The sequence below is a fragment of the Phalacrocorax aristotelis genome, chromosome 20 (genome assembly GCF_949628215.1).
Source record: "Phalacrocorax aristotelis chromosome 20, bGulAri2.1, whole genome shotgun sequence".
In the NCBI taxonomy this organism is placed as follows: Eukaryota; Metazoa; Chordata; class Aves; order Suliformes; family Phalacrocoracidae; genus Phalacrocorax; species Phalacrocorax aristotelis.
Window position 1 is genome coordinate 4,423,045 of NC_134295.1, and position 21,509 is coordinate 4,444,553.

The window sequence follows — 21,509 nt, forward strand, 5'->3', positions numbered from 1 at the left end:
CCGCCTGCCCGTGGGAAGTGGTGAATGAATGCCTTGTTTTGCGTTGCTTCCGCGCACAGCTTTTGCTTTACCTATTCAACTGTCTTTATCTCAAACCATGAGTTACCTCACTTTTACTCTTCCGATTCTCTCCCCCGTCCCACCAGGGGGGAGTGAGCGAGCGGCTGCGTGGTGCCTGGTTGCTGACTGGGGCTAAACCACGACACCTACCCTTCCAAAACGTCATTGCTGGTCCTCAAGATACCAACATTTGAGAAGTACTGAAGAATAGCAGACAGAAAAACGGAGGATGAGGTCTTCCACGAGAGACAAATTCCTAGATGGGATACTCGAGCAAAGCCCCGGAATGCAGCCGAGCTCTGGCAGCGCTATTTGTGTCTACACCCAGTACTTGTATTTTTACCTAAACTAGTGCAATCCATGGCCTTCCCTAATCATCAGCTGGAAGCGGGAACTGTCGCTGTCCATTCCCAGGAGTTTTTTTTAATGCTCAGATCCTCAGCTTGCTTTAAAATAGGATGCTCTCTGCCTTTTAAGTCAGACAATAATTGCACGTTACTGCAGAGCACTGGTACCCTTCGACCACTGGGTACTTTTCCTTGTTAGCTGTTTCCATCAAACACTGGTGGTCTCCAGTTTTTGTAAGCTTGAACAAACGGGACAAAACACACGTTAATGCTGAGACCACCTCACAGGCCAGCTTTTTAAATGCACTGCACCCAGCAGCACGAATCACATTCCCAGCAGATACACAGAGACCATTTTCCACGTAAAATGATTACGATTTAACAGAAGAAAACTTACTTGTGGCTTAAGGCGTTCTGGCAGACGGAGATGCACATTTGCGGCTATTCTAACCACTAAGCATGCATGGATTGCAGCACGGCACTGCCTGCCATTTAGCTTTTAATTTATGGAACTAATTAGTTGGATTTACTGTCTTTAGCATCCCTTACCCTCCATTTACTTAAGGAGAAATAGAAGAGCCCTGCATGTCAAGTCAAGCCCAACAGGCCAACAACTCTGGCACAAGGGCACGTCTGGGGGAAACACCTTAGATATAGCAAGAGGTTCAAATCCTGCAGCAGCAAATATACGCACGCAGAGAATACTTCCTGCAGAGGAGACAGGCAGAACCCTCACCTAGCCAAGACACAGATCATCCGGGGGGTTAAACCTTCTCTAGCAACTTTTACATTTACAGAGGGGGGACCTTCTGATCAGCAAGCTCCTTTCAGACCAGGATAAAGGAGAATACAGGCGCTTTGTAGCAAAACCAAAAGCGTCAATACTTTCCGAAGCGTGTTACGGTACCGGCACGAAGTACCACGTGTGACAAAGACCTTAAGGCAGTCGATTCAGTACATCCGAGATGCGGCGAGGCCCGGCAGGTCACTGGTTAGCAGTAAGGCAGCACGGCCGAGGAACTACAGAGAAACTCACGCGGCAGCTGCCACAGAAAATAATGATTTTGCGGCTCGGCTGGAGAAAAGGTCCCGCACAGTAACGTGCAGCAACGTGCAGCACAGCAACACTCAGTTCAGGCTTCCAGGTATCAAAAAGATTCAGCAATAGTTAAGCAGTAAGTTCTTCAACAAAAAAGAAACCCTGCAATTACACTTTATTTTACGACTAGGGGATGAAGAGACCTTCCAACCACAAAGATGTTTGCAGAGAACACCAGAGCGTTCCAGTTGGCAACCCGCTCAAACCCCGAGTCGTTTGGAACCGCTCGTTCTCTCTGGAGGAGCCCAGCAACATAAGGCTCTAGAGAAGCGAGGTAGGCTATTTCAAAATATCTGATTTTAAAACATGTAATTACAGTATTATTTTAGGGCAATTATAATTAATTATTATTATTGGGTGAAATCCCAATTTCACCCTCCGGAGAGCGCTTACAGCATTGCCCAGGTTGTGACCAAGTCTCAGACCATTCCACAGCCTCAAGGCTTTTCTCCCTCTGGGACCTGAAAATTCAGACTCTTTGGGAAATCCAGAGTTCAAACCCTCGCGCTTGGGTGCTTCAACTGCTCTCGATCCCGACAACGGGAGTCCCTCCCGCAGGACAAGGCAGAGCAACATCACAGCACCGCAACAGCCTTTTCTTGTAAATCCTTGGCCGATTTTCTGCTCTGCCCCCCACATCTCGGCCCCACACGCAGACGTCCCAGGGTTTCTCACAAGCCACATCTCTCGGAGAGCGCCCCGGACAGTAACCACCTCTTCTCCCTGTTCCCACGGCTGGGGAGCCGCAGCCGTCCAGCGGCTGCATCCTACCGCTCAGTTGCTCAAGTGAGCCGCCGGTATTTTTGTTGGCCGTTTCTAAGCGGCTGCTTCTGGGTGGGGTATACGCAGGATTATAAAATGTTATTTTTCTTACGTTTGCTAGGGCAAACATAAGACATGCCAGCTCTGATAATGCAAGATAGAAAAGCAGTTTGTACTGGTACATTTCAAACTGGCCATTTTCTGTACCTCCAGCCATTCCAGAGTACTTCCAGCACCCTAGACACAGAAAACTTCACAATGTGAAACTGTGCCCTGTTCGTTTTAGATTCCCTCTGAAAACAGCACAGGCTAAAACAGGTCACTGAACTTCATCGAGAACAGACACTGAAGTCCCAGGAAAGGCCAAGCAGAGATGGAAAAAAAATTCCATCCAAGGAAGCTACCGGAGGAGACATCCACACATTAGGGGTTTTGGTTTGGCTCCGCTCTACAGCGTAAGGAGCGGCTGTAAAAACTGTGCATTTTTACTCAAGAAGTCTTGCCTCCTGCTTAGTCACCACCACAGCAAAGTCTGCACTCGATTAGCAGAACCAACAGATTTCTGCACTTAAGCTTGAATATTAACACATAATCAGTTTTATGGAGCTAGTTCTGGTTTCACTACCAAGAAAAGCTTACCAAAATTTATTTTTCTCTGCAGCGACTGCAGGATTGCCGTATTCTTCCTCTTTTTGTACAGCACTGCTTTTTCGAGAATAAACGAAGATAAATTATCTCAGTGGATTCACTTACAAGCTCCATTTTGAGCCTCCTCGGCAAGCCAAAAGTTTCAAAATATCCTGCGGCAATCTAGCTTTTAGGTAAGGAAATCTGGCTTTTCGCTTGTGAATTAAGTCTGAATTAATTATCTGAATTACGATGCTTAAAACAAATTCTCAGCCATTAGCGAGATGCCTCAATACAAAGGCATACCTGGACGCAGCAAGCGTTCTTCTGGCACAAACCACATCAGAGATGAAATAAAGGCAAGAGAAATTAGAAAGGCATTAAGAACAGTCCAAGCCAAACCGTATCCAGCTTTATTAAAGGTACTTTTCATAAACAATCATGGTAGTTTAGGCAGGACATGGGCTACAATCTGCAACATTTTACAACAACTGTCAAACTCCCCTCCCTTCGTGGGCTACCAAAACGTAAAAGTTGCTATAAAACTGAAGAATCTTCATTTCATACTTGTAAAGGGGAAAAGTTTAGAGTGAGGGTGGACACTTTCACATTTAGCATGTTGTTTAACAACTCTTCACAAACCTACCCTGACTTTTAGAGGAAAAAAAAAAAATATTAAAATGCAGGTTTCTTAATCTGAAGATCCACAATATAAAAAGGGAAGTACAGCTCCCTTTAGAGCTGTTATAGCCCAGATTAGACACCAGAAGCCAGGAGCACCTGACAACGCATTCCGAGTGGCGAGTCCCAAAATGCCGGTTTTGCCCTGTTTCGGAGTGACAGGCTGCAGGCGAACGACGAAGACGTGAAGGGAAATACAGAGGGCATTACAACTGCGGTTTTGAAGTCGGCAACAGGCATCTTGGGAGCGTCGATGTTCACTCGGATGCATTTCACAGAGCTTAACAGCTGTGCAGCACGAAGGGATCCCTTCCCTCCTCTATTTGGGAAGAGCCCTGCTTCCAAAAACTGGGGGACCGGGAAAACTTTTCTTATTAAAATGTAGGTTCTGAGAAATAGACTAAGTGACACTTGTCCCCGCTGCCCCCCCTCAAAACACAACAACGAAGCGGTCTGTGTGCTAACAACATAGCTTAAAAAAAAGTAAAACAAAATTCTGCATTGTTATAAAACTTGATAAAAAATAGTATTTCAAACTGTACAGTCACCAGAAGTACACAGTTATCAAAAATTCACACATTTTACTTGGCTTCACCAGCACCTTCGGCTTTCTGTGCCTAGAAGAAAAAGGGGAACCAGTCAATACACACCCCGCGCTTGCACCGAACAACTGATAACTCATGTTTCTAAGCAGCAGTTCTCCGAACAGAGTGAGCCTTATCTGGGCTGCACCACCCTCATTTTTAACGAAAGGACATCTAACATTTCAAGGACCGTAAAAGACAACCTGAAGTTACTTTATTCCGCGCAAACTTTACGCGTTTGCAGAACAGTAACTTTCATGAGGCAACTTCAACTGGCAAACAGACAACTTGAACTCTTTTACCGACCAAGCAACACCGCCCCCCCATCCGCAGAGGCGTCGTCAGTGCCATGAGCAACAGGTCTCAATAATCAAATCCATAAGTCCTCTCCATGAGCACAAGCCTAGACCTGTCTATGTTTGATAGGGAAAAAATAATTTGCTGACGTAACACAAGCTGCCACAGCCGCTGTTATACCTGGTCTGTTTTGGCATCTCCGTTTTCTGCGGGGTTGTTTCCCTCCTTGCCAGCATCAGCTTTCCCCTTCTTTCCCTTGGGCAACTTCTCGCTCTTCTGTAAGCGTAAAAGGACGTACAGCGTTACAATCACCAACATCCAGTCATTAAGCCACAAGAATCCAAAAACTAGAATGGTAAAAACCAACACCGGACGTTGGCCCAAAAATAACGGAACAAATGTCTGCGTGTTTAAGACACTGACAAGTGGGAAGGGTCTTCGCTTTGGTATTTTTTGATGCAAATTTTGTGAAATTCTAAAGTTTTCAGCAGAACTTTACAGAAGTGACGATGCAGCTCCATTTCACCGCTACATATGCCGTTATTCAAAGTTTTATTAGCTATTACTGGACAAATCTAAGCGTCGTAACACATTTACCTCTCAGTAACAGCACTAACACGACGACTTACCTTTGGAGCTGCCTTTTTAGGTTTAGGCTCGGGCTTTGGAGGAGCAGGCTTCTGTAAGGGAGAAAAACTCCTTGTGTTATTCAAATTATTTTACAAGAAACATCCTACTTTTAAAAAAAATATTCAACCCAAATATTTCAGTTTTAGGAAAGCAAAGCAAAACATTCAAAAGTGAAGCACTTACTTGATTTGTCAGTTATTCTACCACTCCCGTAACACCACACAATGGGGCAGTTCGTTTAGCCAATATCTTTCTTTCGACCGAACAATGCGTCTCTCCAGAACACAGCTCTCACACAGACGCGGCACGGAATACTCAGGCTTAAAACTATTAAGTGCTGTTGTGTGATCTGCTCAACAAGAGAATACTCACAGCAGATAACCTCGCCGATCTCCGTTGTGGCTATTTTAAAAAGAAAAATAACTTAATTTAACATGATGGAATATGAATTCGCTAAGTAACTCTCATTTCAAAGTGGGACAGTCCCAGAACTAACGTTTAAGTTTTTAGTTCACTTTTTTCCCGTTCTCAGGAAACCTAAGGCTATCCCGTTCAAGCCACTACTAACAGCTAACAGCCGTTAAGTAGGTTTTTCATGGGTAGGGTTAAAAGACAGTCAATAGTTTGAAAACTCAGAATCGATTAAGACCAACCCCTCCATCTCCCAGTTCTTTATTTTGATAACTTAAACCTCGTCCTCCAACATAAGCACTTTATGATCCAACTTTTCTCAAAATCTTGAGCTTCTTACCTCATCCTTAACTTTGGCCTTATCGCCCTTGGTATCTCCTTCAGCCTAGGAGGCGAAACGTAAGTCGTACCAAGTTAAGGGGAGGCTCGCTCATCCCTGCACCCGCGGGCATTTTTAACCCCCCCATCTGCACAGGAACCGTCTACAGCTCCCGGAGGGCGACGGGCCCCCACCGCGCCCCGGCCCGGCGGCGCTACCCCCGAGCACCGGCAGGCCGGGCGGGCCGGCGGCGGACAGCGCTCCGGAGGCCGCCGGGATTCGGGGAGGAGCCGGAGGCGCCGCGGAACGCCCGGCTGTCGGCCCGTCCGCCGCGGTAACCCCCCCCCCCCCCGACCGCCCGCCCGCCCGGCGGGGCGGGGGGAGGCCCCGCTCCCGCCCACGGCTGCCCCCGCGGGGCGGCGGTTTTGGCGGCAAAGCCGCGCGGCCGCTTCCCGCCCTTTCCCGCCCTACCGGCGCTCCCCTCCCCCACACACCCCCACCCCAACCCGCCCGCGACCTCCCGCCAAAACCAACCGGATCGGGCCGGCGCCGCCCGGCGCGCCCCTCCCCCGTTCCCCCTCCCCCCCCCGCGGCCGTCAGCACCCCGCGCGCGCCACCGGTAACGGTTTCCGTGCCGCCCCGCCCCCACCCCCGTCGGGGCCTCGCGCGCCACCTCGCAACCGTTACCGCCCCGAAGGGGGGGGGGCGGGAGGGAAGGGGGGGGGAATGATGAGCGCGTAGTCCCGCCCCCCCTTCCACAGGCGGCAATGGCGGGGGGGGGGGGGGAGAAGTAGGCCCCGGCGGCGGCGAGGGGCGCGGTGGGGCAGCCCGCTCCCCCGGCCCGGCGGCGCCACATACCTTTCTCTTCGGCATGGCTCCGTGCGGGCGCGTTGTGCGTGTGTGTGTGAGGGAGAGCGAGGGGAGCGCGGCTGGGCGGCGTGAGGGGGCGGAGGGAGAAGGCGGAGGAAGGGGGGGGGGTGGGGGAGCCGGGAGCGCTCGGTCCGGGGCGGCGGCGAGAAGTGGGGGAAGGGGGTGAGGTGAGGGGAAGGGGGGGGAAAGCACGGCTCGGAGCGGCGGCGGGGGCGGCGGGCGGCGCGGCGGGGCTGCCTCCCGGCTGGCTGCGCTGGCTCCCGACCCCACTAATTTGAATCGGGTGTTTATAAAGTTTTATATAGAGCCGGACGCGGCCCAACCGGTTCCAGCCGGATCCCCACCGCCCCGCCCGCCCATTGGCCCGCCAGGGTCACGTGGGGTGGGGCCAGGCGGGGAGGGAAAGGGGGGGGGTGCGCGGTGAAGAGGTGGCGCGCGCGCAACTGGGCCTCGCGCCCCCCCCCTCCTTTCCCGCCCCCCCCCCCCGCCTTCCCGCGCTCTGCCGCGCGCCTGCCCGCAGCGCTCCGCGGGCGGGAAACACCCGCGGGGGGGGGGGGGGGGTAAAAAAAAAAAGGAGGGGGGAAAGGTGAAAAAAAGCAGCAATGCAAAAGGTGGCGGACAGTGCCTGGGCGCGGGGGAGCGCGGCCGCCCCCTCCCCGGGAATGGGGGAGCCCCCCCCCGCCCTTTCCCCGCGGCGCGGAGCTGCGAAGGCGGGCGGCGCGCGGGGCGGCGCGCAGGTGAGCGGAGCTGTTCGTTCAGCACCAGGAGCACCTCCGCTGCCGCGGGGGGCGGGCGGCACGGCCGGCCCTGCCCCCCCGCCAGCCCCGGGGGCGCAGGGCCGGCGCGGGGGAGCACTTTTCCCTGTATAAAAAAAAAAAAAGATGGGAGATGGGGAGAGTTTAACCCAAACAGAAGTAAGGGAGAGGGGGCAGCACTAAAATAAAAATAAAAAGAGATCAAAATGCAAGGAAATGACACTAAAGCAATTCCCACAGGTGCCAGTGCTCACACCAAGTGACTTGTGGGGTTGGGCTCCTTCCGAGAGGGGCCATTTCTCCCACCTGGGTACGGGCACAGCCCCTCCGCTACAAACCCAATCACAAGATACACACTCCATTGCACCTCGAACTTTTGACCTTCTAGTTGAACCTCATCCAGAAAAGCCGCCCAAGGACCACACTTCCCCCCTTCCCGCCCCAGGTAACCTCTCAGGCTTTTTTCAGACCTCAGATGCCAGAAGAGCACGTATTTCCAGCCATGCTGATTTTTCACATCTTCACCATATACACATAAATCAGGGAAGTCGAATTCTCACTGAAAGCAGCCTGTAGCTCCATTTCCACACCTGTCACAAAGATTCATTGGAAAGACACACTCCTGGAGCTCAAAGTTCACTCAGTAGAACTTAAGCCCACCCTCTAATAAAGGAAGGTTACGGGGAAAGTTGGTATTTTACTAGAATAACAGATGCAGGTGGAATAAACAAACTGCCACGTAACACAAGCCTTTTTCCACTGCTGGAAGAGCCTTTTCTCCTCCCCTACTACAACAGCAGCTTTTATAAAAGGGATTAAAACTTTCCCTTCAAGCCTTTTTTAAAACCAGATCCTTCAATTACCACACCTGCACCAGTACTACTGCTTTGTGGAAAACCACCACTGTAGCTTTGGTCACAGGTATCATCGTAATGTAACCAAACACTTTTTTTTTTTTTAAGGCAAAAATACATTCTTGGGTAGAAGACAGTCCCCATCAGCCTGGCAAAGCCGACTGGAGAGCGCTCCATCTCATGGAGAGTAAACTACTTCCACAGACAGCTTCCTGAAATGTGAAGACAGAGAAAATAAAACATGGCAAAAGAAGTTTAAAACTCAACAGCTCCCATCGTCTCGGCACACTTTTATCCAAGAGACTGTTTGCTACTTACGCGCATGGAGCTTTGGTCGGCCAAGCCTTGGGCTACCAGCAAATCGCTCTCACTAGACTCTGAAAAGAACACAGCCTTCAAATCGTTTCCAGTCTAACAGGAATCGATGAAGAGTCTGTCACAGGTTAAACAATATTATATCAGACCTGGATGCCAACTTCATTACACCTTAGAAGCAGCAGCTCTACGTACTTTTAAACGTTCAGCTTGTTTTTTAAATAAGCTTGGTATGAACATGCTTTATTCACGATTCGACAACGTAGTTATCCTCTTCACAATCACATTCAAAGTGCTGGGTTTGCAGCACTTACAAGTCTCTTAAATCGGCATTTTCTAGTTTTCACCTGGAGGTAAAAAGGAACACTTTAAAAACAGCAATAGCTGGTACTGCTGCACCCGTATGTGCATGAGAAACAAATAATCAAGACATTTTCTGTTATTTTGACGATGGGGACGGAAACCAGGAGAAATTAGAGATAGAAGGAGTCTCGGAAATTAGTTAGTCCACCTCCCTGCCGATGGAAAGCTGAGAACAATCAACTCTCCACAGCTGCTCCAGCCACTCCTATTAAAATCAGCTGAACAGCCCTTCTGAACCATTTTGGCTGGGGTCAGAGGTTGGTTTTGGCTTCTGTATTCCTGAACTAAGCCCACCCTCATTCCCTGGAAACAGGATGTGAAGTCATAGCTCTAGAGAGGTCTCCGGGGGATTTGGCATACTGTATCCATCACCTGGTTTTAGCTAACTTTTCCTTTTTAAGCAATGAAGTTAATTCCCAACCAATCCTTTTCCCTTGCCCGCTCAGAGCCTCTTTCCTAACCACGGTCAGTCTGTTCCAACATCAGCATCTTCAGCATTTGGGTTTTCCCCACGTACACTGCTCAGAAGGGATCACAGGACCTAATGAAGCTTTGAAATATTTTTTTTTCCTCTTTACGGCAAGGCTGACGACACCTCGCTTTAGCTCTTTGGAAGTCAAGAGCAGATACATTGAAACCAGCACAGTAAGGTGGGGAAAAGACAAGATGCCGTCCTGAAGTAGGCAGTGGGGAATCTCTCTGCCACTGCTTGGCACAGGGCTCCCTTCTCCAAGAATAATCCTCTCCCTACAGAAAGCAAGGCTCCCCTTATGGGACAGCAGAGGAAATCTCAACAGAAGATTCACTGCTGCAAAGCCATGGAAAGAATTCAAATCTAGGCTGACTTAACAGCAGTGATTTGGTTTGCCTGGGCCAATTCATGAGGAGTCAAACAGAACTGGAGGCTCATTTTCGTTAACTTCTTGTCACCAAAACAGTCAGGCCTGTCAAGTACCAAGCAGCAGAGATGTGGCGGGTGAGTGTATTCTTCATCATCAGAGGCAGGGAGACGAGACAGGAGGACGGCATTACCTTCCTCGGCAGCGTTCACAGCACTAGAAAGGTTCACAGTACTCTGTCTGTGCCCTCAGGCAGCACCAGCACGGACGTGAAGTCCTACAGCAGCCCTGCATCCCCACTGCAGAACCACACCGAGTGAACTCCTCTGGGCAGCAGCTGTTCCCTCCAACACGGTTAAAAATTGTCTTCCCAAGACCAACCCAGCACCTATGTCATGCAGACACTGTACACAATCTTTCAAAGAAGTCCACTCTCTTGTGCTCTAGCGCCTGTAGAAAGCCCTGGATTCTCTCTTCCCGCATGGCAGTGCATTTCTGCAACAGTGTCCGTCGGCGCCGAGAGTCTCCGTGGGACGCAAACCCCTCCTGCTGCAGCTTCTCAGTCACATAAGCCTGATCCCTTTCCATCTGTTGTCGCCTCCTTTCCTCCATGTAGGAGTCTCTGGCCTTCTAGAGTGAAAAGCAGTAGAGCGTTAGCACTTTACCAGGCCTTTCAGCTCATCTGTGGTACAGATGCAAGGCAGTGTAGGTTATGGAAGGAACAGCCTCTGCTTGGCCGTCAATCTGCAGGTTAAATGAAGGGTGGCTCTGGCGTGTGCCTTCTCCACTTTGAGGCAGCCTGCTTGATTGGTTACAAAAAAAAAAAAAGTTACAGGGATATCCTTCTGGACCTTCTGCTCAAGACACAAGCCTGCTCACAGCATTAACTCCTAGCTGAAATAGATAAAGGTCAGGACAGATTGTGGAAAAACCCTCAGATATCGGAATTTGAGAGGAACAGCATACAAGAGGACTTTAAAACCAGATGTGCACATAAGCTGTCCTCGCCAATGTCATCACAGAAACTTTGATCCTATTCTCATGGTAGCTGAAAGGTTTTAGGGGATTCAGAACAATGATTTATGGGGCGATTCTTTAAGCCAATGATCAGGTACTGAGCTAATCCGCTTCGGTAAAAAAGCAAGAGTGGGTCCAGCATTCCCAAGTGCCTGTGATCTAATAGCATACTGTCGAGAGACACAGCAGGATAGGCAGGAGAAAGGTAAAGGCAGTAGTTGTCCTTCAAGTATTTTAAGTATTTTTGTAGAACATCACTTTTGGACGACTTATTGCACATATCCTCACCTGCAGCCTCCAACAGCAAGAACACGTCTGCATGCAGGAACACTTAAGCTTTCATTTTTAAAAAAGAGTAAAACTGGTCACTGTGACACAAGCTGACACACACACACACTAGGGAGTGCTGGCCTTTCAAACAAGCACCAAGAAATAATTTTTCTAACGAGAGCCTGACTCACTCTTCACCACACTTTCCCTGCGCTCAAGTCTATGCCCCGGCTCTGTAAATTTGCTTTTGGTGTGCTGGGAACGAGGGTAGAAATGTCCCTAGCTACAGAAAGCCCACTGAATTGATAGCACTCCACTGCTGTCGCTCTGCTTATTTGAAATGCAGAGATCATCAGCCTGTTCAGCATAAAGACTTCCACCCTTGGACAAAGCAAAATTCTGTCTGTTCACTAGAGAAAAGACTCCACACGACCACTTCCCTAGGACAGGCCTGCCAACCAACATGTGCATTCTCTGCCTCAGCCTACCATGTACCGAAAGCAGGTTATGGCTCAACCTGGGGCTAAGCGGCGAGCAACAGCCACCTCAGACTCCCTTGAGCAGCACGCTGACTGGAAAATGAAGACGGCTGTTAAATATGATGCTGTTTGAGTTGATGGAAGGATGTTTTGTCAAATACCTCCAAATCAAGTTTTTTCTGTACCTTGTCAAACCTTCCATCCAGCTGCCAATCGACACCGTGTCTGCCTCCAGGGTCCTGCACACAGCAGACAGCTGCTGTCGGACATTCTGACTTCTCAGCAAGACAAAGCCCTAGCCGCACCGTTCTCACTGACAAGCAACCCTTCCACCAAGGTGATTTGTTTCAAGAGCTCCAGATACTTTTGGCTTTCAAGATCACCTATTTCAAATGTGAAAAAAAGAGCTTCATCTCAGCAGTTCCTCTGAGTGAGACATCCTCCCTTCTGCACAACCAGGCTGCATCCCTTACAAGGGCAGCCTCATACCCTGCGGACAAAGTGGGTTTCACAGTAAAGTGGGTTTTCTAACTAACTGAGGAAAAAATCTGGCCAATGAGAAACCTTGATAATAGCATAGCGTGAACATACATAGAGCCACAAACAAGAACTAAGGAAGATGAGACTAGCTAGGAACAGGAGCATTTGTTACCCATCACAAACTAGCACTAGGAGCAAAATCAGACCAGTGACCTTACCATTCAAGACAGAGGCAAAGCTAATGTCAATAACACTACTGCCTTTTTTGCTTTCCTCTTCATGCAGGAGGTGAATTGCCATTAGTTGTATTAATACAATGAATTGCTGCTAGGAAAAGGACAGACTTGGGGCAGAAACAGGAATAAAACAGGTTAAGGACGTGGAGATTTTGGATGCCTCCAGACTGACTGGACCTGATTAAATTCACCCATAACCACGACTGTCTACAATCTCTTTGACAACTCTCAGAGGTGAGCAAGGTCCCTGAAGGTAGAAGAGGGCAATATAATGCCTATCTTTAAAAACAGAGGACCCAAATAATTAAGGAACAGACATGCTCAGCAACCAGGTACAGTGGAGGTAAGAGTGACCACACCGAGTTCCTCCTACTGACAGTTACTGCTGCCTGTGCTGCAAGCTGCTGCCCCCCAGATTTCCCCATCAGGAGCTCCAGCTCCCAGACTCATTTTGCTTAAAAATACCCAGATTACTAGGTCACTACTAAGTTGGCCGGATTTATCTGAAGCAGGATGGGGAGAGCTCACAACAACAAATATAAGAGGAGAGTAAAAATGGCAATGAGCAATAGGAACAATCTCTTCAGTAAGCACATCTGGACCAACAAGAGGACACTTGTCCACAGCCTCACAGCTCAGGCAGCCTCACTTCAGCTCCCAGAAAGGAAACTCCAAACCCACTTGTTATAACCCTAAAACCAATAGCAGAGTTAGAGGAAGAGCATGCAAATTCTCCCTGCTCATTCCAGAGTGAACTCAGAAGTCTTTGCTTAAACCACTGATGAAGTGGTTCGAGTTAAAACTGGCTGATTTTGCCCTGTAGCAGACCAGGAGTGCTGACTTGTTCTGTCCTGTCAGCTGAGGAGCGGTGACAGATACTTCCAGCTGGTGCAATGAGCAATGAGTAAGAGTCAGTGGTGACTTCAGACAGTTTAGATATTCACGAAAGCAGAGGAGCCTGTTCACACGCTCAGGTGTTGTAAGAAGCCACATGGGTACAGGAGAAGCAACACATCTGGCATTAGCTGCTACTGAAACAAGATATTAACAGCACTAAAAGAACGATTCCTCTGCTCCCACTTTGTACTCTCTCACCTGATCTCCAGCATGCTGCTGTGCAGGTAACAAGCTGTGTTGAGCCTTTCCTCTCCCTAAAGCTCCCTTACCTGTAAAGCACTGTAGTTCATCTGGAACCGAAGGATAGCCTCACACAAGTTCCAAAAGGAATATTCTGGCCACAAGACTGACTGAAACACCAGGCATGAATGGGATGTCTGCAGAAAGCAAGATCACCAATAATTTAATCATCTAGTGAGGGAAAAGTCATCAAAATGCAGCTCTGTTGGTCAAACTAGGCCAGTTACCCCACAAAGATTTTACCTAGGCTGTGTTATCAGATTCTACTTAAAAGGAAATAAATACCAGCCAGGAGAGTTTGAAACTGCACAATGTAGAGTCTTTCTAACTAGTTTTTAATGCTAGGACACCAGTCATCCATTTTTGTAAAAATACCAGTGGAATTCTTTCTAATGCTGCATTGGTCTTTACAGAGGTATTTTTTAATAGCTTAAACATCACAGACTTATAACAAAACTAAAATAGCAACACTGGACTACAAAGGCTGAGTTAAGGGAATAACAGATGAACAGAGGATGAGGACATGACATTTAAGCCATTCATCAAATGACATCTCGTGATATTCCTCGCTGCCCACTTGTGGCATTTAAAATGCTTAATGAATTTAAGAGTCGTGGTGCACTGAAGGTATCCTAGGGCTGAAAGATGCAAGCTTGCAAGTTACAAACCTATTTTCGCCATCAAGTCCCTCAAAGTTTCAGGTAAATGCATTCCTATGACCATTACCACAAAATCTAACACTTAAAAGGACTCTGTGTGACTCTTAAAATTGTAATGATATATAAAATCTTAGTGTCAACTGTAAGTATGTTGACACCAGAAAATCATCCTGAATAGCACAGTGTCCACCTACTTCAGGGCTGTCAGGACACACTATTTGCACTAATGCTCTGGCACGAGCTGGCGGAGTGGGAGCACAAGCACACGTTCTCCCCTGCGGCGATCCATGGCCTAGGAGTACGGGAGAGGGGCATCACGCCAGCCAGACTCACAGAGCGCCGACTCCCTCAGTAATGCTTCACCAGTCACAAGCTTGGTCCCCGAGGCACCTCCACCAGGACTACCATCAAGGGGAGCAAGCACAATGTTAGTCTGCAGCACTGACACCCATCCAGGGCGTACGTGTGCCCAAAAATACGGGGAAGAGAGGGAGATGCCTTGGTAGGCAACCACAGCTCAGGCCAGACAACTTCTGGGAACTTGCCAATTAAATAAGTTGGACTAGGAACATTTGATGTGGCTGCTTAAAGGCAATTGGGTTTTGGCTCCAAATTGTACATGTCAAACAAAATGTTAGCTTTAAGTAAAGCAGCTTGACTCAACTGTTCTCCTGCAGAGCTTGGGTTACAAACAAGTCAATATTGCCTAGCAAAGGAGAGAGAGAAATGAAACAGCTTTGGCTACTGTAACTGGAAATACATGAACTTTATATGCATAAAGAACTTACTAAGTTTTAACTTAGCAGCCTAGTCATGCTGACTTGACTTTGCCATTCTTAGAACCTGTCTTGCAGAGCCTTGTTTTATTATGGAAGTCAAATAAACTTCTGAAACTGTGACCAGTCAGGCATGTACGTTATAGGGTTACACCTCCAGTACCTACAGCTGACGTGTGACAAACACCTCTCTGAGGAATCTCGAACTTCTTCCTGGGATTTCCTCATCCCAGGAAACTTATTCCAGGTTAAATTAATCAAAGCCAGGAATTTACTAATCAAATGATGAATTACCTAAATGTGAGAAGAGGAACAAAAGGATCAGCAATTCATTATGTCCTTGACTGCTGTCAGCTAGACTAATTTGTGATTTCTTATTAAGTGTTTTCAGATGATACAATTTCAGACTTGTGCTGCCAGGTATTTTAGGCAATCACAGAACAGCAAGAAACAGATTCCTCAGAAGTGCCCCAGCATTCAGTCTGTCCAAGAAGCTGCCCAACCCCTGGCAGAGATAGTTTAAGAGCCCTCATGTCAGCTCATGCCCGGAGTCAGCAGAACACCCTCTGATGCACAGATGGAATATTTCAAGGAGAAAACAAAGACTTTACCTGCCAGAGCAAGAAGTCGCTCAACCGAACCTCTCCAGAGGTTCGAATCAGGAGGTCTGGGTCAGGGGAGTTGTTGGTGTACAGACACTTATCAAGCAACGATTCAGACACATCACTAAGAAAGAGAAATGCATCTTGTGACGATCACTTTCCTGACCCGACAGAGGTTACATTACTAAACCAGAATTACTGGGTTGTTTTTTTTTAAATAAACACAGAACTGCAGATTAAAACTGGGTGGTGGAGGAGCTGTACTACAGCCAGTCATCAACTTCCTTCTGATGGACACCGCTATCTGCTCCACAGGCTATTTCAAACGCTCCTTCAGCCCCCAGAGCATCCCCCCCACATGCTCTTTGAAACATAATACAGTGGTGGAACCAGACTGTGAGGACTTCCATCTGGAGCAGAGCGGTAACTACTCCATCTCCTCCAGGGTGGAGGAACAGTTCAGTATTCATGATTCATCTGTTGTTTGACCTCACAGCTAAGACTGCCAGCCAAACAGCCAATTGTTGTGGCATAAAATCTGCCTTCACATTTAAACTAACTTAAGGCACAGACCTAATTTCTCTTCTGTCCTGGTTGTGTATCTATCGCCATGGTAACTGAAATAATAAAAACCAAACATTGCATAGTAACTTTAAGTCATTTGTTCCAGTCATACTAGTTTAATGGGATCTATTTAAAAGCCACTTGGCTTCTGAGAGGTTTAATAAAGCGTAGGAGGTAAGACCAGGGAGTCTTCATCTAAGAAGCCTCACACAGAAAGACAAGAGTTACCTGGGTTCGAGCAGTCCTTGTTCCACTCCCCATGCCATCTCCCTGACAGCATTGCTGATTTCATGCCTTGATGTGTATGCAAAGCAGACATTTAGAAAGCATCTGAAAAGAGGAGAAATAGGTGAAAAACTAACCTAAGGAAGGTGCAGCAGACAACAGAGGGAAGAATATCTACAACGGTTATGTGTGCTTGTAGGACAAAGGGAAAAAAGAGGTAGCATGTCTGCGGTGATGTGAGGTATCAGCTACTTTAAACTCTGCGTTACTTACTTATTGTAGTTCTTAGTTGCCAGCACAGCTTGGGCAATCAGCTCCTGAATATCCAAGGGCAGAAGAGGCAGGTCCCCGAGGACACGGATGCACACTCCATGCTTCTTCAGGTTCTCCCTACATCCAACAACAAGAGTGAGGACTACGGAAAACACATCAGTCTCTACTGCATGAGTGCCACATTTGCCTTGAGTAACATCCCCAAAAGGAAAACAGCAGGCATGCAGCAGGCATAGCTTCTGCAAAACTGAGAATTAGAAAAAGGCTAAATGAACAAATGATTTTCAGGTGCTGACACCTGGCTTAGATGGGATCATCCCAAACCATTCCGTGAAGGGAAACTGATCATTCCCCAGACACGTTCCTGAGGTACAGACATAACCAAAGAACTAGAAAATCATCACAGGTTAGGCATTCCTACCTGAGGTTATAAAAATCCGTATGGAAAACTTAGAATACAACCATAGGCTCTGGCCACCTATAACTCATTGAAAATTAGCATGACTAACAGTCACCCACAGAGTAGCCCAGCTACTTTCTGGTGTAAGGAAAGACAAGGGTACAAGAGTGGAATGGCGGTGGTGGAGTGAATGTCTGATGAGATAGGAAATTATGCACACCTGCATTATTCTGAGCAGAGGACAACCTGTGAGATTTTACAGGCTCCTGCTGTCTGTCTTGTGGTAGAAACTCCCTGACGAAGGGCTGCGTTGGGTGTGAACCAGGGACATGGCCTCTGAATCATGGCATACTGCAGTGCTCAGATAGCCCTGGTCTTGCCAACTTCTACTAGCACACACACGCTGTCCTCTCCCTCCCACTCTTCCAGCTGCGTCCCCTCACCACCTTTCAAATTTCCTTCAACCGGATAAGTACCTTTTCCATGCACCACTCTTCACACCAGTCAGGCATGGGGAAACAAACATATCCACTGAGGAACAGGGCACTGTAACACCACTCTCCGCTCACTCAAATCCATACTAGTTCCACCTTCACACATTACGTGAACTAGTTCCCCAACTCCAACAAGTGACACCATGTGCCCATATGTACAAGTCTCAAGTTACCGCAAAGCCAGTCGCCGAGCTAAACTCTGATCTGCCAAAAATTCTAGGGCAGAATTTAAGACAAGGCTTTGATACTTCATGAAAACAAGGCGTCTAGCACTCGAGTGCCAAGCAGGAATTTTTGATTGGGCTGTGCTCATCTGAAAGCTGTAGTATTCCAACTGCGTGGACTGGATTGTTGCACAGTAAGCCATATGATACAGACAAATCTGGTGTGCTTGGGGACTGTGTGTGCTCAGGAGCTGTACGTCACATCCAGCTAGGCAGATCCCCTCAACACAAATCTCTAGCTGGAGGTGGAGAATGGCTTCCTTCATTTAATCCGTTTTCACAACTTGTAACATCCCCATAAACGCCTCTTAATCATGTTCTGATTTAGTTCCACCCTGTGGGATAGAGACATGAGAGGATCTTACTGTTCTTCCAGTAGGCGGCTAAATTTCTGTCTTGCCAGATCCATTAGTCCATCCACCTCCTCCTTGGAGCGTTTGAAGTTCTCAATACTGAAGGCATAAACAGTGACCTCCCGAATGCCCAGATTTAAGCACCACCGTAGCGTCTGCAAGACAACGTGTAACAGAAAACAAAAGTCAGATAAGCAGAATCAGACAGGTCAGCAAGACCCAGCCTTTCCACCGCTAAAACCTTCCCATCATTTCCCACTACGCTAAGACCGGAGCAAAAGAAACCACCACCAAGAGCTGACAGTGAAACCCACTGATGAGAATTACAGATTCATCTTAAAGGACAGGAGGAAAATATCACTACCTAAGGATGCGAATCCACGATATATATGGGATTAGTCCAGCCAAAGAAAGTATGTCTTGTAGATAACATGATAAATTATATCGTACTGTACCCTTCAAAAACATTTTCAAAGAAATTCAACCGGCTTCACGGAATTAAAAGCTTCAAGGTCGGCAAGGCAGATATTTTAATCGAGTGTAAAACAGAGGGGGAAGAAAAATAGCTGATTAGAATGACTCTGCAGTATAACAGGAAGAGAGAGAGAGAAGCTGAAGTTGGGAACCCTGATGACTAACGTCTGCTGACTCCAGTGAAGAAAAGGAATACAACACACCAGTCAAGCTGTAAACAAGTCAGCTGGTGAACATGGCTCAAACTTTCAACACACAACTACTAAAAGGCAGCAAACATCCTTCCCACCTGTGCCAGCTTATCAAAGCCTTGCGAATGCCCCTGCTGTCTCTCCACGTGGCACTTTCGGGCATAACGGCGATTGCCATCCATGATGAAGGCAACATGCTTGGGCATTGGACCCGCCTAGAAAATAAGGAGAAACACAACAGACCAGAAAGCAAACAGCCAAGCTGGCATCTTGCATCACAGAGAGTTTAGTCTCACTGTTCCTGGCAGCACCATCTATTTGTACAAATGCGGCACGTATCTCCCAGCTTTGAGTCTGGAGCTGGAAAGAGTGAGATGCTCACGACCTCTTTGCTAACCCCAGTTTAGGCTTTCTAAAAATCATTGCCTAAACTGAAGAGCAACTTTGCCCTCCCCATTTCTACCGCATGACGGAGAACTGTAATGCTCAGAGAGAGAGCAGCACTGCCACAGCTACCTCTCTGCCGCCACAGGGGAGGGTGCACACAGTTATATGCTGCCGTTACTGTAAGTATTTCTTATTTCAGAGTTCAAAGACATTTTCACAAACACAATTAAGAGAAACAAACAAAAAGAAGAGTAATGAGAGTTCCTGGAACTTAAGAGTATTCCTTTCCACTGACCTCACTAGGTCTGCACAGATCCTTTTGCAAGGACAGAATCACCAGTCTCACAACTCTGCTGAGCAAGGACAGAATTTTCCTGGAACTGGCGAGAAGTTATTCTAATCAAGAGTAACTGAGTTTCATTTCCTAGACTCATAATCCGACCATCTTGCTTCTCTCCCTCCTCCCATGCCCTGCCTTCATCAGCAAGGGCACAAAGCACGGAAGCCTGGGAGCATAAGCTCATTATTGGCAAGCACTGCCTATAGCCCTGCTCATTTGCAAGACTAAGCTCAAGTAATTTTCCATCCTCGAATGCTGTTTAGGGATGTACATCCAGTGCCAGCGTTAATATGAACCCTTGTTAGCAACGCTAAATTTCTAGAGCACAAGCAGTCAGAGACAGTTCCGCTCTGAACCCTGACAAACCTGCCAATTCTTTACAACAGGTAATCAGATTAATTCCTTACCTTAATGATGTTGGCACAAAATCTCTCAACGATGGTCAGCTCGCCTTCTCTGATCCACGACATGTCTTACCAACAGCTCTTTTTCTCTTTCAATGGGAAGATGAAAATAAAGGGGTTAGAGGCACAGAAGGTTGTGCTTCAGCCCAAAGCAATGCTACAAACCATCACCTTGGAAAAATAAGCTGTGTCTAGCTGCTTTGGAGGCTTTTTTAACATCTGTAGATGTACTTTGATAAGCAGACATTGGAGGAGCTGAGAAATGAGCTCTGGAGTTTTCCAGCTGTGTGTCATGAGAGTGGATTCTGCACTAGCTGATAGCAAGAAAAAAAACCATTACTGCACCTTCCAGCTGAACTAGCTGGTGAGTTAGTACAGACCCACAACTTGGGCTACCGCCAGGCGAGTCACAGGGTGGTGGCAGCACAAACCGACTTTCAATGCTGTTGTGTTGGAGTTCTTGGAAACCCTTCAGATGAAGCAACCATCTACACCATCAACTACCCTGCACTTGCATCACCACAGATATTTCTGTTCACAATGTGAGAACTTTAGCGTTTGGAGCTGTGAAAACGTTGGTTTCTTTTACTGCATTATCTGCACATCAAATACAGGTGGTTTGAGCTAACAAGATACAAGAGTTTGTTCAACTTCCTCGTTAATCTTAAATTCTCTCAGCTAGGAACCCTGGGCAAAGCAACTATGGAGAGCCATGGGGACAACAGTGCAGATCCAACCACCTGTCACATATCAAGGGACCGAACCAGATTCAAATTACAACAATTGCATTAATTATCTGTATCAGCCTCCTCCACCTCCTCCCTCAGGAAGGGAGGTCTAGTCACAGATGCAGCCACAAAACATTAAGGCAAGGAACTGCTGAACCTCGGGCTCTGTTATTAAAACTCTTAATGCTCCCTTTGAATAGCTCAGGCTGAAAACACAGCCTCTTCCTAAACCATCTATGGCTGTTAGCAGCAATCAATCTTTTACACAGGATTTCACGCAGTCATCTTAAAAAATAAGCTTCACAAAGAAACCCCTTCTCCGTAAGCCAGGGACAGAGCACCAGAAGGACGTGACTCGCTCACTCCCAGCCGTGAGGCTTCAGGGCCCCGGGCCGGTCCCTCTCCGGGAGGCAGCTCTCCCTGCCGAAGGCCTGGCCACCGCTCACCGCCGCAGGAGGAGGGGGGGCGGGGGGAAAGAAGGCGACCCGGACCACCCCCCTGGGTGAGGCAGGCCCTGACAGGCTCTCCCCCGCCAGGCACGGAGCGGAGGCCGGATCTCCCCGGTCACGGCGGGGACGGGGCGTCCCTCAGGCCTCTCCCGGCTCTCTGAGGGGAGGGGAAGAGAGGGCAGCGGCCGCCGAGGGAGACCCGGCGGAAGCAGAGAGACACCCCCAACCCCAGCGGCTCCCGAGGGGCTCCCCCCGCCCCGCTCCCGCCGCCGCCTCCCGGTACCTCGCCCGGCGGCGCCTCCTCAGCCTCCGCCAGAGGGTGACGTACCCTTCCGCCTGCGTCACCCGCCCGCGCCCACGGCGAGAAGCGCGCGCAGCCGCCGATGGCGCGGGGCGGGGCAGGAGGCGGGGCCTCTGCGCATGCGCGGGGGGCGAATCGGGGTGGGCTGCAGGGAATGGGAGGGCTGGGGTGGGCACAGGGGGGCTGCAGAGGGTGGTGGGGCTGGGCTAGTTACCGGGGAGCTGCGAGAGGTG

The 21,509-nt window shown here is 48.5% G+C and overlaps 2 protein-coding genes across 6 annotated transcripts; both read right to left on the bottom strand.

Moving 5' to 3' along the window:
• Window positions 1–3,280: 3,280 nt before the first annotated feature.
• On the bottom strand, window positions 3,281–7,032 carry HMGN2 (high mobility group nucleosomal binding domain 2). The gene is made up of 6 exons (XM_075114863.1): window positions 6,676–7,032; window positions 5,839–5,883; window positions 5,460–5,489; window positions 5,087–5,137; window positions 4,638–4,733; window positions 3,281–4,193 (listed from the first exon to the last, which is right to left on the bottom strand). Exons 1-6 carry the CDS (start codon window positions 6,688–6,690, stop codon window positions 4,158–4,160), a joined length of 273 nt encoding a protein of 90 aa, XP_074970964.1. The 5' UTR covers window positions 6,691–7,032; the 3' UTR covers window positions 3,281–4,157.
• A 1,094-nt stretch (window positions 7,033–8,126) lies between these two features.
• On the bottom strand, window positions 8,127–21,360 carry DHDDS (dehydrodolichyl diphosphate synthase subunit). Of its 5 annotated transcripts, XR_012663814.1 has the most exons (11): window positions 21,259–21,310; window positions 19,970–20,112; window positions 19,802–19,887; window positions 18,766–18,882; window positions 18,015–18,157; window positions 16,532–16,648; window positions 16,262–16,363; window positions 15,479–15,593; window positions 13,462–13,569; window positions 10,007–10,443; window positions 8,822–8,958 (listed from the first exon to the last, which is right to left on the bottom strand). XR_012663814.1 is itself a non-coding variant. In XM_075114861.1 (10 exons), exons 3-10 carry the CDS (start codon window positions 19,862–19,864, stop codon window positions 10,207–10,209), a joined length of 1,002 nt encoding a protein of 333 aa, XP_074970962.1. In that variant the 5' UTR covers window positions 19,865–19,887; window positions 19,970–20,112; window positions 21,259–21,284; the 3' UTR covers window positions 8,127–10,206. The 5 variants fall into 5 exon arrangements, 3 of the variants coding, with proteins under 3 accessions (XP_074970962.1, XP_074970961.1, XP_074970963.1); XR_012663813.1 differs by lacking the exon at window positions 19,970–20,112 and having other exon boundaries at window positions 8,127–8,958; window positions 21,259–21,360; XM_075114861.1 differs by having other exon boundaries at window positions 8,127–10,443; window positions 21,259–21,284.
• Between the last annotated feature and the right edge of the window lie 149 nt (window positions 21,361–21,509).